Source organism: Galeopterus variegatus, unplaced genomic scaffold (genome assembly GCF_000696425.1).
Source record: "Galeopterus variegatus unplaced genomic scaffold, G_variegatus-3.0.2 Scaffold1955, whole genome shotgun sequence".
Taxonomy (NCBI): Eukaryota; Metazoa; Chordata; class Mammalia; order Dermoptera; family Cynocephalidae; genus Galeopterus; species Galeopterus variegatus.
Window position 1 is genome coordinate 109287 of NW_007728066.1, and position 15057 is coordinate 124343.

Sequence of the window (15057 nt, forward strand, 5' to 3'; positions counted from 1 at the left end):
GGGATCCTGCTGGGGGTGAGGGGCGGGGCAGGGACGGATCCTGCCTGGGGCGGGGAGGGGGCAGGAGAGCTCTCGGGCAACCGGGCGGGCCCTCGGGGGTGGAGCCTGGGGGCGGGTCCGGGACGGCGGGGGGCGGAGCTCACGTCGCCTCTGGGTCCTCCCCTAGGGCCCGGACTCGGAAGTGGAGCTGGTGAAGGGCTCCCAGGTGCTGGTGACTGTGGACCCGGCGTTCCGGACGCGGGGGGACGCGAACACCGTGTGGGTGGACTACCCCAATATCGTCCGGGTCGTGCCGATGGGGGGCCGCATCTATATCGACGACGGGCTCATCTCCCTGGTGGTCCAGAAAATCGGTGCGGAAGCGCCCCCCGCCCTGACCACGCACTGGGCGCACTCTCTTCCCTTTGGCTCCCCGCTTCGCCCTTAGACTGACCTCGCCTTCCCCTAGCCACGCGTCCTTCCCCACCAGTCCCAGGAGTCCTCAGCATCCAGACTCCTGCCCTCACACTGGGTTAGTCGTTTCTTCCGCAGACGTCCAGCAGGTGCCTATTCGGTGCGGGGTCCAGAACAAAGGCGGAGGGACGAGTAGGACATGATTCCTGACCTCTTTGGGGGTCCGAGCCCGGTGTTTTCTCTGCCGTGACTGTGCCCCCGGCCCCACCCCTGACCGAAGCTGACTCTCTCCGTGCCCGCAGGCCCAGAGGGGCTGGCGACCGAAGTAGAGAGCGGTGGCGTCCTGGGCAGCCGGAAGGGCGTGAACTTACCAGGCGCCCTGGTGGACCTCCCCGGGCTGTCCGAGCAAGATGTCCGGGACCTGCGCTTCGGGGTGGATCATGGCGTCGACATCGTCTTTGCCTCCTTTGTGCGGAAAGCCAGCGATGTGGCTGCCGTCCGGGATGCTCTGGGACCGGAAGGACAGGGCATCAAAGTCATCAGCAAAATTGAGAACCACGAAGGCGTGAAGAAGTGAGGCTTGGTCTTTGTTCCCATCAGGCCCCATAACCATTCCCCATTGCCCCTCCTCTCCTGCCTGCTACTCCCTGGCATCTCCTGGTTCTGCACTAGCCCTAATTCCCACAACAACCCAGGTTTGATGAAATACTGGAGGTGAGCGACGGCATCATGGTGGCGCGGGGGGACCTGGGCATTGAGATCCCAGCAGAGAAGGTTTTCCTGGCTCAGAAGATGATGATCGGGCGCTGCAACTTGGCGGGCAAGCCCGTTGTCTGTGCCACACAGGTCTGGAGGCTGGGTCATGCTGTGGGATTTGGGGACACTTGAGGATAAATACCCACGCCTTAGATCTATAGTACATTTTGCTGTCCAGTGTCTGATCCTCAAACAACGAAGTTATGTCAGATACTGTTAACTCCTCTTTTCAGATGAGGAAACCGAACTGCAAGGATCGCACAGCTTGACTGTGACCCTGGCTTTCAGGGCACTCTGAGAGTGTGGATATCAGAGAAGTAGCTTGGGCAGGGACCCCCATCACAGTGTGACTCCTGTAGCTCTGACATCCATCATGTCCCCCAGATGCTGGAGAGCATGATCACCAAGCCCCGGCCAACACGGGCAGAGACCAGCGATGTGGCCAATGCTGTGCTGGATGGGGCAGACTGCATCATGCTGTCGGGGGAGACTGCCAAGGGCAAATTCCCTGTGGAGGCTGTGAAAATGCAGCATGCGGTAGGAGTGCAGAAAGAAAGGCAAATGGGCCAGGGAACCAACCCCCTTCTGGACCCCAATGTCCCTGCCCAGCCTGACTTCCTGGTGCCTGCAGATTGCCCGGGAGGCAGAGGCCGCAGTGTACCACAGGCAGCTGTTTGAGGAGCTACGCCGGGCAGCACCGCTGAGCCGTGATCCCACTGAGATCACTGCCATTGGTGCTGTGGAGGCTGCCTTCAAGTGCTGTGCTGCTGCCATCATCGTGCTGACCACAACTGGCCGGTGAGGGGGACACTGGGAATGCCCAGATAGAGCTTTGGGGCAGGGGTAGGGTGGGATGGGCTATAGGCTTGGGTTTTGTCTGGTCATCAGGGACAAAAAGTATCGTTGTAGGGCAAGAAGAGAGGTAGCTATGGGAACTAGAGGCCAGGAGAGGCAGATCTTAGAGCACACCAGCAATCATGCCAGTGAGCACCAGGGGCTGGAGGGACACAGTGGCATCAGTGAGGGCACTGGCTTCAAGGCCATTTGGGCTTCTAGGGCTCAGAGGCAAATCCATTCAGCCCACAGAGCTTTATAATTCTGAGGTGTTGCAGAAGGGCCCAGTGGGTCTGAGTTGTCTTTGCTCTGAAACTTAGCTATGAGACCTTGGGTAACTCACCTGGGCTCTATAAGCCTGCTGTTTCCTCATATCTGTGGTGAATAAATCATTTGTTCCTCATGGGGTTGTGAGGATTAACAAGAGACATTAAGTATGATATGTAAATTAGTACTATATAAATGTACATTTTCAGGGCTGGCCCGTGGCTCACTCGGGAGAGTGCGGTGCTGATAACACCAAGGCGACGGGTTGAGATCCCCTTATCGGTCATCTTTAAAACACATAAATAAAATAAAATAAATAAATAAATAAATAAATGTACATTTTCAGGGCTGGCCCGTGGCTCACTCGGGAGAGTGCGGTGCTGATAACACCAAGGCCACGGGTTGAGATCCCCTTATCGGTCATCTTTAAAAAAAATAAATAAAATAAAATAAATAAATAAATAAATGTACATTTTCAAAAGGGTTTATGTTTCTTGAAGAGGTTTCTCCTTATTATCTCATTTGGTATATCTTTATTATCTTTTATCTTCCTATGGGGTAGGAAGGGCAGGCATTCTTTTACTCACTTTACAGATGAGAAAACCAAGGCCCAGAGAAGTATGGTTACTTACCCAGGGTCACACAGCTTGTTGGTGACACCTGGAACCATAACCCAAACTCTTGTTTCCTGGTTCAACATACTTTCACTGTTTTTAGCTGAATTTCTCTGCCTCCACCAGCTCAGCCCAGCTTCTGTCACGGTACCGACCTCGGGCAGCAGTCATTGCTGTCACCCGTTCTGCCCAGGCTGCCCGCCAGGTCCATCTATGCCGAGGAGTCTTTCCCTTGCTCTACCGTGAACCTCCAGAGGCTACCTGGGCAGACGATGTGGATCGCCGGGTCCAATTTGGCATTGAAAGTGGTGAGCCACTGAGACCTTCCTCCCTACCCACCCCTGGCATTTGTACCAGGAGTTCCCCAACCCAGCTTCCCACACCCACTCAAAGTGCTCTGCCCCTCTCCTCTGGCCCCAGATTTTCCCAGTTAGATTCACTAATACTAACAGGTATCTTGCACTCTAAGGAGGGTGAGAGTCAGGCTGAGGGTGGAGGGAAGAGGGAGAGAGGCCAAGAGGGCAGGAATATCCCTGAGAAATCACTCTGGCTGCTGCCTGCACAAGGTGGCTAAAGCAGGGCATAAGGAGCAAGAAATGAGAGGAGAAAGGGGGACCCAGTCCCCTGCAGCTGGAACTAAAATCTAATATTCAATTGGCATATGATCATACCCCACCTCCTCCTATCAGCATAGCTACACAGGTAGATAGACTTGCTACTTAGCAACAACATGCTCCACTCCACCCCTCAGACACACCTGCAACTTTAATGTACTGCAGTGATCATATTCCCTGCAGTGCCACCTGTGGGACACACTGTACAGTTTCCTTCAGGCTCCTCATTCCCTATAGGGTAACCTTGAGGTGGTGGAGGGTGGTGGTTCATTCTCATTACAGGGCTAGCCTAGTCCCTCAATGATTGACTGTCATCTTCTCTTCCTCCCCCAGGAAAACTCCGTGGCTTCCTCCGTACTGGGGACCTGGTGATTGTGGTGACAGGCTGGCGACCTGGCTCTGGGTATACCAACATCATGCGGGTGCTGAGTGTGTCCTGAGATATCCGTGCCTCCTCTGCCTCACCCACCACTGCCCCCCCTCCCCACTCTGCTTCCTCCAATCCATGCTCCTCCTACAGCCCCACCTCTAAGTATTCTCTACTTCCTGAAAATCTGAAGTCCAATTACACGCTGGCCACCCAGCAGCACAAATTGTACATTCCCTGCATCTAATCCGCTGACCTGGGCCCTAAGATGCCCTGAGCCTTTAATCCCAGCTTGGCTGGTTAATTCTATTCCCTCAAGTTTCCCATCCCTGGGGGTGGGGGAGAGGAGAGACAGTGTGATCTTGTCCAGAGTCTCCACAGAATGAATATTTAAGAAACACTTCATATCCATGCAGTCTGATGTTCTCATCTGTGGCCCTCATGATAACCTGGGCATCTCCTGAGGAGAGTACCATCTCCTCCTTATGGCCTCAAGACAGGGCAGGCTACTCCTACATGGTGGCTAACAAGGCTACTCCTAACATGGTGACATTGAAGTGTCATGCTTTGGGAGAAGCTGGGGTAGATGGATGCTGTGCAGAACTGACAGCCAGGTGGCTGATCTCATCACTGTCTTCCCAACCTCTGTGCTGAGCCTGCAGACTGCTCCCCTGGCTGCTCTCATGCCTTGCTGGGCCAAATGCCCTGCTGCTCCCTCCTGCACCCAGAAATTCCTTCATGCCCACTTTGTTCCCATACACAAACGAGGAGCCAAAATGAGTATCTCTATTTTCTTTTTAAATGCAGCTATTTGGAAGCAATTATAAAACTTCTCCCACACACCAAGAACCCCAGAACTCCCCACTGCTGGGAGAAAAGGAGATTTAGGGTACCTGCCCCATGTTCTTCAATGCTATAGAGTAGGAGAGGGGACAGAATGGTTGCGGTAAGGGATTAGTCTGTCCCTGAGAAGGCAGAAGTGCTGGCTGGCCTGCCCTTCCCCAGGTTTGGATACCTCAGGCCCTCCCCTTACTCCTGCTCCAATAGCAAACTCAGAAGGAAAAAGAAAAACCCCAAAAATTAAAGGTAAAAACAATCCTCCTCCCTCTCTTGGACAACCCCTCTTGCCCCTACCTAGACAGGGAGGGGATGAATATTGCTGCTGATGGAGTTGGGCAAGGACCACACAAGCTGGCATGGAGAGCCCGGCCTCCTCCTGCTCCTCCTGTCTCCCTACCAGGAGGGGAGGGGAGAAAAGGATAAAGGAATGGGTGAACAAAAGGAATTGATAACAAATCAAATTAGCAGGTGAATAAATAAATAAAATTAATAAATGATTGAATAAATAAGATAATGGACAGAAAAAAGTCATAAGAATTAAGACACACACACACACACACACACACACACACAGAAAAAAACCCAAAGAATTAAGCCACTTGCCTCCCACCTGGAGGGATCTAGGTTGGCACACTAAGAAGATGCCAACCATGCCTTAGCTTTAACAGGGGACACCACTGGGGCGGAGGCACAGGGAAGAGGTGGCTCCCAGTTTACAAAAAGACAGTTCTACCACAGAGACAGAGACTGCAGGGAACTTGGCAGATGTGTGTTCCCATTCAGAGGGTATAGACAGGCGGCAGTGAGAGGGCAAAGGCAGATGCTCACACTCAGGACCCAAGACATTTGGTGGTAGCAGTGGAGGCTCAGGTAATTGGCAGTGCCCAGCTATGCTAGGGGGACAGGAAGACAACCACAGGAGGCAGAACCTTCAGGGTCATTGGCAGGAAAACAGACATCTACTTACTTGGCAGTGATGGTGGTGGCAAGTACTTGTGCTTAGTAAGGGTGGGGTCATGGGCCTGGGCCTGCACATGGCAGGACTATGGTCAGGTAGATACCCTTATCAGAGGGCTTCGAGTCACTTCTACTTGGCACTGGAGGCATACAGTGCCTGGCACAGTGCCTTGAACATGGTAGGCACTCAGTACATATGATGAATAGGTGAATGGATTAGGATGTCAGACAGGCTGCAGGGTGCTTCAGCAAGGACAGAGAGATCATCTTCATGGCAGGAAGGGGAGACATTCCCATAGGGCAGTGTTTCAAGACCCCTTGGCCTTCCCCAAGAAACGTCTACCTTCAGGCACACACTACTGCATGCCAAGAGCTAAGGCCAGGTATACCCAAAGTTTTCACATGTTGGCAGAGAGCTGGGGGCCCCTGGAGGTGGCTGGCTCAGGCACTGGTGGCCTGGGGAGCTGGGCTGTCCCTGGAGACTTGGCCAGGAGCCCTGAGGGGGGCAGGCGCTCACTTCCTGAGCCTTTACGCCCAGGAGAGCCATCGCCTGTTGCCCGCTGAGGCAGCGAGGGTTGGGAGGCTGAGAGTAGGCGGCCCTGAGGTCCTAGCCGCCGTCCACCTCCTCCTGGGGGGGGCCCCAGCAGGGAGACCTGGGAGCGCCCTGCCCGGGATAGGCTGGCGTGGAGGGTTCGGGCAGGTGGGGCAGGCAGGCGGGAAGTGGATGCCCATGGCCCCCGGGCCAGCAGAAGGCCTGCTCGGACAGGCACCAGTGGGGAGGCTGGGGAACCCACTGAGTATCGAGCAGAGCGAGCAAGGAGGGTGGCTGGAGAGTCAGGGGAGAGGGGCAGAGGGCCCTGTTGGTGAGTCAGGGCAATAGCCACGTTGGAGGTCACGGCAGCTGCCTGCAGGGGCGCATGCACCAATGGTTCCCACAGCACTGGCTTTCCACTGAGCCGAGCTCCTGTGCCTGGGGCCAGGCCCCGAACACCCCGAGCCATGTCCCTGTCATGTTGCACCAAGTGCTGTTCCATGATGCCACCACTGCTGCCTGGACTTGGCTCGGAATGCTTCCGCTGCAGTATGGAATTCTTCTTGCCTAGAAATTGTTCCAGGAGGGAGGAGTTAAGGATGGGGAAGGAATCCAAGATGGAGGTTAGATATCAAAGAGTGCGCGGGTAATGGGTGGAGTCAAGGAATGGGGTAGGGTCGAGGGTAGGGGATGGGAGTCAGGAGTATGGAGATGGGGCAACGGGGATGGAGATTGAAAGACAGGGGTTGGAGGAGGAGGGTTTGTATCAGAGACAGTGAGGATCAGGGACTGGTACTCAGGGGGAGGAGGACTCAGTGCATGGGACTTGGGGTGATATCTCCAGAGGTAGGACATGCTGAGGGATAAGGACAGTGAGCCACCTGTTGGGAGCATTTGCTGGGACAGATGGGTTAAGGTATGACACTGAAGCACTAGAGCCTGGGATCCTTGCTGTTGAGAGGGGTGAGGGCACTGCCTAGACCCAGAACAGACAGGGTGGATGGGCCTCACCAATGCGGCGCAGCCGATCCATGGCCACAGTCTCGAAGGCCCGGCGCATCATGGGGAACTCCTCAAGCACGGCATTGAAATGGTCCACGCTGAGTGAGTAGAGGCGGCAGTAGGTGTCAGCACGCACACTGGCTGTGCGCCGGCCCCGAGTCAGCAGGCAAATCTCTGCAGAAGTTGAGAGGATGCTTCAGAACCCATCTCCAGAACTCCCTCTCACTGGGCCTGCAGCAGCTGACCCAGCTTTCTGACTCCTACCTAGACCTGGGAGATACTAATGATTACCCCCTATGCCACCCCAGGGTCCCTCGATGCTCCAAGCATTGTTTCTCTCCAGACCTGCACAATTACTAGATTACTGCTCCCTGTCCTTCTCACTCTCTCCAAATTAAAACAGGCAGGTCTTGCTGGCCCCCAGACTCCCAGTTATTCCACTACTCTTTAACCTCCACCACCATCCCCACTGCTCTATCCCAAGGGAAGACGTGGGGCATCTCACTCCCCTCCCACCCCCTTGAAGGAACATCAAGGGCAGCCCCAAAGGAGAAATGCAGCGCCAAAGGGCAAAGTGCAGCATGATGGGGATGCTGGGGGTGGTGGGGGGTTTGAAGACTGAGAGATTATATGCACCTCAAGTCACTTTGGGCAGAAGCTGGCAGAATTGCCCACACTGCAACAGGCGGGGTCCCTGAGTCATACTGCCAGGGCAGCTCCACAAAGCTCAAGCCCCTGGGCCAGCTCAGCTTCATTCCTATCTTTCCATCAACTCAAAGGATCCCTGGATTTCACCATTTAAGGATTCTAAAAGGCTCTATGGCCCAGTAGTTTGCAACCTGGCTGTGCAATGGAATTTTCTGAGAAGCTTTTTAAAAGTGCAGGGCCCTAGGCCCCAGGCCCAGAGATTATCACTGAGTCAGCCTGGGGAGCGGCTGGAACTCTGCGATTCTGCAACATAACCAGGTGAGGACCCTGATTCAGGGGAGCAGTTGCCCTGTCTTCTGCTCATGACCCACCCCCACTATCCCTGAGGCCTGCTGACCCCCAAAGTAGGATCCATCAGTGAGGCGGGTGTCCCGGGCGCCACGTGCCAGCACACTGAGCAGCCCGTGCTGGATGAAGTACATCTTCCTGCCCATGGAGCCCTCACGCACCACGAGGTCACCCGGTTGGAAGACCTCAAAGCGCAGCTTGGTGAGCACCGCAGTGACGAAGCTGGGGTCAGCATGGGCGAACAGCGGCATGTGGGCCACCAGGCCTCGGCAGGTGAAGTTAATGATCTCCTGGGCAGGGAAGGGGCCTGTCAGGCAGGCTCTGCCTCCTCCCCCAGGATGCCCCTACTGAGCTCAACTGTCTCTAGAAACCCTACCCCTGAGGTCATGATCTGCCAAATGATCTGGATTCTTCAGTAGGCCTGGGACCATCCCTAAGCTCCAACCTACAGAGCACTCCCATGCACCCTTGCAGGACCATCCCCCCCAAATAGAGATCCCTACAGGCCCCCCTTTTCACCCCCATAAGACTTTCAAAACCCTATCCCCTGAAAGCCCTCCAAATACCTGGCCTCCCATGGGGCCTCACTCTCTATGAGAGCACCTGTGGACCAATATCCCCCATCCCCAGACAGCACTCCCAGAAGCCCAGGTCCTTGAGGAGCCCACCTCAGGGCCCAGCATAGCCCCACCTCCCGAAGCGGCTCGCTCAGCTCGCCTAAGATGCTTTCCTCGTCGAACATCTTGCCTTGGTAGCGGTGCTCATAGTACTCATGGATGCGCTGTCGTGTGTCAGCTGGCAGCTTGTGGAAGGACATGTACTGCTCCACCTGCTTGTACTGGAGGGTCAACCCATGGCCAGTGGGAAAGAAGACACAGAGAGATGAGCGGCTGGAACAATGGAGGTGTGTGTGGAACGTCACAAACACAGGTCAAACCCAGAGGGGTGAAACATGGAGCCAGATGTGGATACACAGGATCATGGAGGACATAAGGAAAACAGTAGATACAGGGAAGACACACAGCACAGTTACAGGGAAACCAGACATGGGCAGGGGGAAGGTCCAAGGACAGGGGCGTAGGTCCAAACAAGGAAAAGGTACACACAGGGACATGAGACAAATGGACATGGGGCAGGAAAGGACACAGACCCAACAGGGGTATACATCAAAATGGGCCTCAAGTCAAGCTACCCAGTCTCCATCTCCCCTCCACGTCCACACATGCCCTCTCCTGCCCCTGCTGACCTTCTCCTGATACTGACGCCGGGAAGAGTCCAGGGACTGGATGAGGGCGGTGGCATGGCCGATGAACATGGCGTAGCAGGTGGCACCCACGATCATGCTGAGCATGGTGAGCCAGACGTCGGGCATGCCCACAGGTGCCTGCTGCCCATAGCCAATGCACAGCATGTGGCTCATGGCCTTGAACAGGGCGTGGGAGTACTGGCGGCCCCACGAGTGGTTCTGGGGGGAAGAGTGTGTGGCAGAGCTGGGTATGGGCCCCTCAGAGCCTCATTCTCCACCTGCTCTTTTTTTCTCTCTCAGTCCTGCGTGCCCCCTTCTACTTCAGACCTTCCTCCTAGGAGACATTTAAGTTTGGTTCTGGGGGCCCTGATGCTAAAGGAGCCTTTTTGCAGCTTGGGGGCCTAAGTTTCTGCCTAGGTTTCCTTCCTTGGCTGCTCCCTCCAACACACAAACAGTTCTTCTGGGTCTCTTTCCCCTGTCCTCCCTCCTCCCCACCTCCTCATTCCTATCTATTCTCTTGATAATTTCCCACCTCCCGCTCCCTGTGGCCATCCCTGCTATTCAGACACAAGACCCACAAGAGGCACATCTGTGGGGACTTCTCACCACCATGTGATTGATGGAGACCCAGCAGTCAGGAGGGAAGTCCTGCAGCATGGGGACCAGGAACTGCAGACAGCCATCCCAGTGACAAAGCAGCAGCATCATCCCAATGAGGTTGAAGATGCGAACCACAGCGCTGGCCAGGTCATAGGTCATGTGAAAAATCTGAGGAGTCCGAGGAGGGGCTGCTGTGGACAGGAACCCCTTCCTGCTGGTCCTCCTCCATTCCCAGCCTTGCAAATTCTCTCTTTGAACTTCTCCCTAGCCCCAGCCCCCATGAATTAAAAAGTGTGGCTATTATTCACTTGAATAGAGTTTTATAACACACATGTACAGCTAATGAAAAGTAGGTTGTGTTATTACTCTCATCTTATAAATAGGAAAACTGAGGCCAATTGTGTGCTCAGAATCACACAGTAAGTGTCACAGGAGAGACTCAAATAGATCTACTGCACAAGCTGCTCAGGTGTAGCCTGGAAAAGAGGAGAGAGGGCATTTAACAATGTAATGTCCCCAGGGCATGTGTATAAGGATTAATGCCAGCAGCTGTCTTCCTCTATAATAATAATAATAATAATAATAATAATAATAATAATAATAATAATAATAATAGCTAATCTACTGAGAACATACTATGTGTCAGAAACCTTTCTAAATATTTTACATATATTAACTCCTTTAATCCTTACAACCTTATCATAGGTAAGTATATTTAACATTCTCATTTTATAGAAGAGAAAACGAGTCTCATATACTAAATAATAAAACTGGAGTCTGGCCACAGACAATGAGCCGACAGCCGGAACCACTAAACTCTGCTGCTTGAAGCTGAAGCTCCAGCCTCTTCCATGCCCCATCTTCCAACCAGCGTCCAACTAACCTTGAAGTGCTTGTCTAGCAGTTGTTCTCCTCCTGCACCACCATCCCCACCCTAGGTTCCATCCCCCTGAACCCTTATTCTATCCCTGCTTCTCCCCCACCACGGAAGCTCCAACCATCTGCCCCACCCTATAAAGTCACCAGGAGCCCCACCCATAGTGCCATCCCAGAGGAGACTGTGAGCCCCCTGCACACCTCCCCGCCCCACCTCCTCCCACTGGTGTATGTAGCGGATGAGGCGGGAGAGGCGGAGCAGCCGCAGCAGACTGAGGATCTTGGTGAAGCGAACAATGCGCAGGGCCCGTGCAGTTTTGTAAACCTCAGCGTCCAGCCTTGGCTCCAGCTCCACCACCAGAAAGATGTAGTCCACCGGGATAGAGGAGATGAGGTCAACCAGGAACCAGGTGCGCAGGTAGCGCATGCGGATGGCACGAGGCGCCAGCAGAATCTCAGCACCCTCCTCCACAACAATGCCCGTGCGGAAGTTGAGCACCAGATCCAGCAGGAAGAAAGTGTCAGAGAGGACATTGAAGACGATCCAGGGCGGGGAGTTCTCCTCCTTGAAGAAGGTGATGCCCACAGGCAGTACAATGAGGTTCCCCACCATCAGCAGCAACATGATCAGATCCCAGTAAAACCTGAGGTGGGAGTGGGATGGGGAATAAGACCACTATGATATTTCACCAGCCACCAGACTGACAGAAGACAATGTGACATGGCCAAGAATAGGCAAGGATACAGAATAACAAAATGACTATTTACAGCCAGTGGGAGTGTAAATTGGGACCACCATTTGGGAAAATAGTTCAATACTATCTAGTAAAGTCAAACATATGGATTCCCTGCAACCCAGAAATTCCATTCCTAGATATATATACATCCAAGGGAAACATATGCTCCAGGAGTTATATACAGGAATGTTTATAGCAGCATTAAATTTGGGAACAACACAAATGTCCATCAGTTAAAAAATGTAGATAAATAAGAGAAGTAGGTAAATACACTGTGATATATTCATTGCTTGGAATACTATGCAGCTGTGAAATCATCCAACTACAGCTATATTCAGCAGTATGGATGAATCTCACAAATTTAATGTTGAGCAAAAGAAGCAAGAGACATAAGGATATGTATTGGATGATTCCACTTATACAAAGTTCAAAAACAAGCAAAACTAAACAATAGTATTGTTTTGGGATTCATACAAAAATGGTGAAACCATTTAAAAAGTAAGAAAATGAATACCACAAAAGCTAGGATAGTAGGTTTGGGAAAGAAATGTGAGAACACTAGGGGGGGCTTTTATGGTGTTAGCAATGTGGCATCTCTCTGTTTTTTTTTTTCCCCCCAATTCAAAACATTTTAACATTTACTTGTACATATTTGTGGGGTACAGAATGTTGTTTCAATGCATGCATATACTGCACAATGATTCACTTAGGGTAGAGAGCATAGTTTTGTACCCATCAGTCCACCACTTTTCCTCACCACCCCCACCTCTGGTAACCATTATTCTACTCTCTACTTCTAAGGTTGCATCTCTTGACCTAGATAGTTGTTACATGAAAGTTTGCTTTATAATTACTCTTTCACATATATGTATATTATATATAATATTAATTTATAAATGTTATATATAAAAACATATTATATATAATATATACCTCCCTACTATGTATGGTCTTTGTGACCATTTTTAAATAATTTAGAAGCTAAAAGAAAAGATAAAGTACCCTGTGCTAATTTCACAGGGCTGTTGAAAACATTTCCACCGAGACAATAGATGTGACAGTGCTGTATAGGCACTAGTTGGTGTTATGACTCACCCACCCTTTATCCCCAGATTTCTGAGAAGGTTGCTGTTTCTCCCATCTCCAGCTCCCTGCCCATTCCTAGTCTAGGATCTCACACCTTCCCCAGCCTTCTGCACCCCATTCCTTCTCCCCAACATAGTTGGACCCATGGACCTGTTTCTCTGATGGGATCTGCTCATCCATGTTCCAGGGTGGGGGTGGTCTATACTGCCTCCCATCTGAACTGAGCTTTCCAGGAATGCCCCTTCCCCTCCATAGCACCTCAGACAAGGCTGCACAAACAGAGAAGCTCCACAGGAAATCCTGAGGCAGTGAGGCTTGAAATCTGCACTCCTTTTCTCCTCTAACTTCCCTATGCCCACTGGGACTCAGACTGAGCCCAGGCAAGGACATGGGCAGAGGAGAGCTACACTGCTGTAGCAGAAGATGTGGAAAGAAGAGGTTGGGAGGGAACTGGATGAAGACCCCATTCAGAGAAAACCACTGGATAATCTGAGGGACACAACTACCTATGGTGGTTTTAATCCTGGGACAAGCCAAATCTCACCATCAAGCCTGGACCAACCCCCTTCTGACTCTGCAAAACCAAACCTTTCAGACTCTGAAAGGAGCTTGGTGGTCCCCAAGTCCAGGCCTCCAGGAAGCCCTTCAGACTGTGTGCTTTCAATCAACAGCAAACCCTCGACCCCCTCTTCCTCTCTCTCCTGGAATGCCAAGGAGAAATCTTGTACTGTGAGATACTGGCAGAGGGGAGGGAAAGAAGGTTTGCCTATCCTTAAGAGCATCTTCACAGTCTGACTCACAGGCGGTCACAAGCCCAGCCAGTGATGCAGTAGAAAGGACAGAGAAGAAGCATAATCATAAGGGGCACACATGGCTTCTGGGGATACCGCTGAGGGTGAACCGGGGAAAGGGAGGGAGACCCACAGGAGATTAGAAAAGGAGTGCTGGTGTGGTGGGAATGAGGCAGTGAAAAAGAGAGGAGTGGAAGGAACAATGGGAGGAAGAGGAACATTTAGGGAGTGTAGCAGATATGTCTGTGGCTTCAAGATGATGTCTGGGTCTCCAACTGTGTTTCAGGCTCCAGATTCACACCTCATCCTTTCCGCTTCTTTCATTCCCAGGTTAGGTGCTTTGCACACAACCCTGCCTCATCTAAAAGCTGTCCTTCATTTCCTCCAAGGACAGGGCTGCTCTCCTCCCCTAGCGACTTTGATGTAGAGGTACAGCCTGGTGGGGACTGTGAAAGGGCCCCACACCCACCCTCCGTCCTTTCTCTCTGGGTGTCACCTGGGTGGTGGTCGTGCCCCTGCTTTGCGGCCTTGATCGCTCTGAGTACTGGCCCTGTCCTGCAGCATCCCACATTCAGCACCAGGGACAGCGACGAGGGCTGAGGTCTGGCCCACTCACCACACCTCAAGCGTCCCCATTTTTCCTGGTAGCCTGTCTTGCTGAACTAGGCAGGTGCTGGGGGTGGGAGATGAGGAAGTTTGGCTTCTCCCTCAGGCTGACCCCGAGCCTTGGGATATGACATAATTTCCCCGATCTCCAGCAAGCAGGACTGGAGGAGGCGGGGGACCCAAACTCCGGTAGTCCCTGTCATCCAGATGGTGTCCCAGGTCTCTGGAGATCCTCTGATGTCTGCTTGCCCCCTACCAGAACCCCAAGTCTGACAAGTCACGGAGGATCTAAGGCCAAGGATACCCTGCCAAGGAATTCCCAGGCTATGTTGGGGAAGGTGATTCTCCCGCCCCACCCGGGGACCCCTGTGCAGGAAACGAGGTGATGGTGGAGGGTGGGGCGGGCCGGCTCCTGTGTCTCTGCCTGCCCGGGTGGGATCGGTGTCCCCCACCCTCCCTGCCAGGCCCTCAATACCGGAAGTCGCTGTAAGGGTGGATGATCCAGGCCCCCGCTGACTTCACCCGCTCCTGCTCGATTTCCACTGCTTTGTGGCTGCCGAACACCCGAAGGGAAAACTTGTTGACCGTCGGCTGGAGCAGCGTCCCGAGCTGTCTTCTTTTAGCCTCGGACCCGGGGATCTGACCTGAGGCCACGGTCGCAGGCACTGGAGCCGCGGGAGGCGCCGCCTCCAGTCCAGGGGTCGCCCCTTCTCCCGCTCCCGCCGCCGGCCGCCGCTCCGTCTCCATGACACCCGCCCGCTTACACGCTTGGCTTCCTAGACCTCGCCGCAGCCATCGGGAACCCCCGACCCTTCTGGAGTAGGAGGCAGCGGAGCCCGGCGGGCTCGGAGCCGATGCGTTGTAGGCTCAGAACTGCCGGCGCGCGGGTGGAGGGGGTGTGTGCGACAGACTAGCGGGCAGGCTGCGGGGGGGGGGGGGGGGG

The 15057-nt window shown here is 53.4% G+C and overlaps 2 protein-coding genes across 3 annotated transcripts in view; one reads left to right on the forward strand and one right to left on the reverse strand.

Annotated features, from left to right (window-relative positions):
* PKLR (pyruvate kinase, liver and RBC) overlaps window positions 1-3953 on the forward strand; it is a 7206-nt gene extending 3253 nt beyond the window's left edge. For both annotated transcript variants that reach the window (XM_008579765.1, XM_008579766.1), the window contains exons 5-11: window positions 167-353; window positions 696-966; window positions 1089-1239; window positions 1534-1686; window positions 1781-1947; window positions 2991-3172; window positions 3812-3953. In XM_008579765.1, the coding sequence (XP_008577987.1) occupies window positions 167-353; window positions 696-966; window positions 1089-1239; window positions 1534-1686; window positions 1781-1947; window positions 2991-3172; window positions 3812-3918 (1218 nt within the window). In that variant the 3' untranslated portion in view covers window positions 3919-3953. The remainder of the gene's footprint in view (window positions 1-166; window positions 354-695; window positions 967-1088; window positions 1240-1533; window positions 1687-1780; window positions 1948-2990; window positions 3173-3811) is intronic.
* A 1293-nt stretch (window positions 3954-5246) lies between these two features.
* On the reverse strand, window positions 5247-14862 carry HCN3 (hyperpolarization activated cyclic nucleotide-gated potassium channel 3). The gene is made up of 8 exons (XM_008579767.1): window positions 14590-14862; window positions 11109-11538; window positions 10025-10186; window positions 9419-9637; window positions 8864-9010; window positions 8222-8462; window positions 7186-7350; window positions 5247-6741 (listed from the first exon to the last, which is right to left on the reverse strand). The coding sequence occupies exons 1-8, from the start codon at window positions 14859-14861 to the stop codon at window positions 6041-6043; spliced, it is 2337 nt and encodes a 778-aa protein (XP_008577989.1). The 5' UTR covers window position 14862; the 3' UTR covers window positions 5247-6040.
* Between the last annotated feature and the right edge of the window lie 195 nt (window positions 14863-15057).

Bases quoted from the DNA above. Each gene is read 5' to 3' on its own strand.
- HCN3 (XM_008579767.1), bottom strand. From the start codon at position 14,861: ATGGAGACGGAGCGGCGGCCGGCGGCGGGAGCGGGAGAAGGGGCGACC. The intron at 9,638-10,024 runs GTGAGAAGTCCC...TCTTCCCCCCAG, and splicing joins TCTCCATCAATCACATGGTG to AACCACTCGTGGGGCCGCCA. The intron at 9,011-9,418 runs GTCAGCAGGGGC...TTGACCCTCCAG, and splicing joins GGCGTCAGTATCAGGAGAAG to TACAAGCAGGTGGAGCAGTA.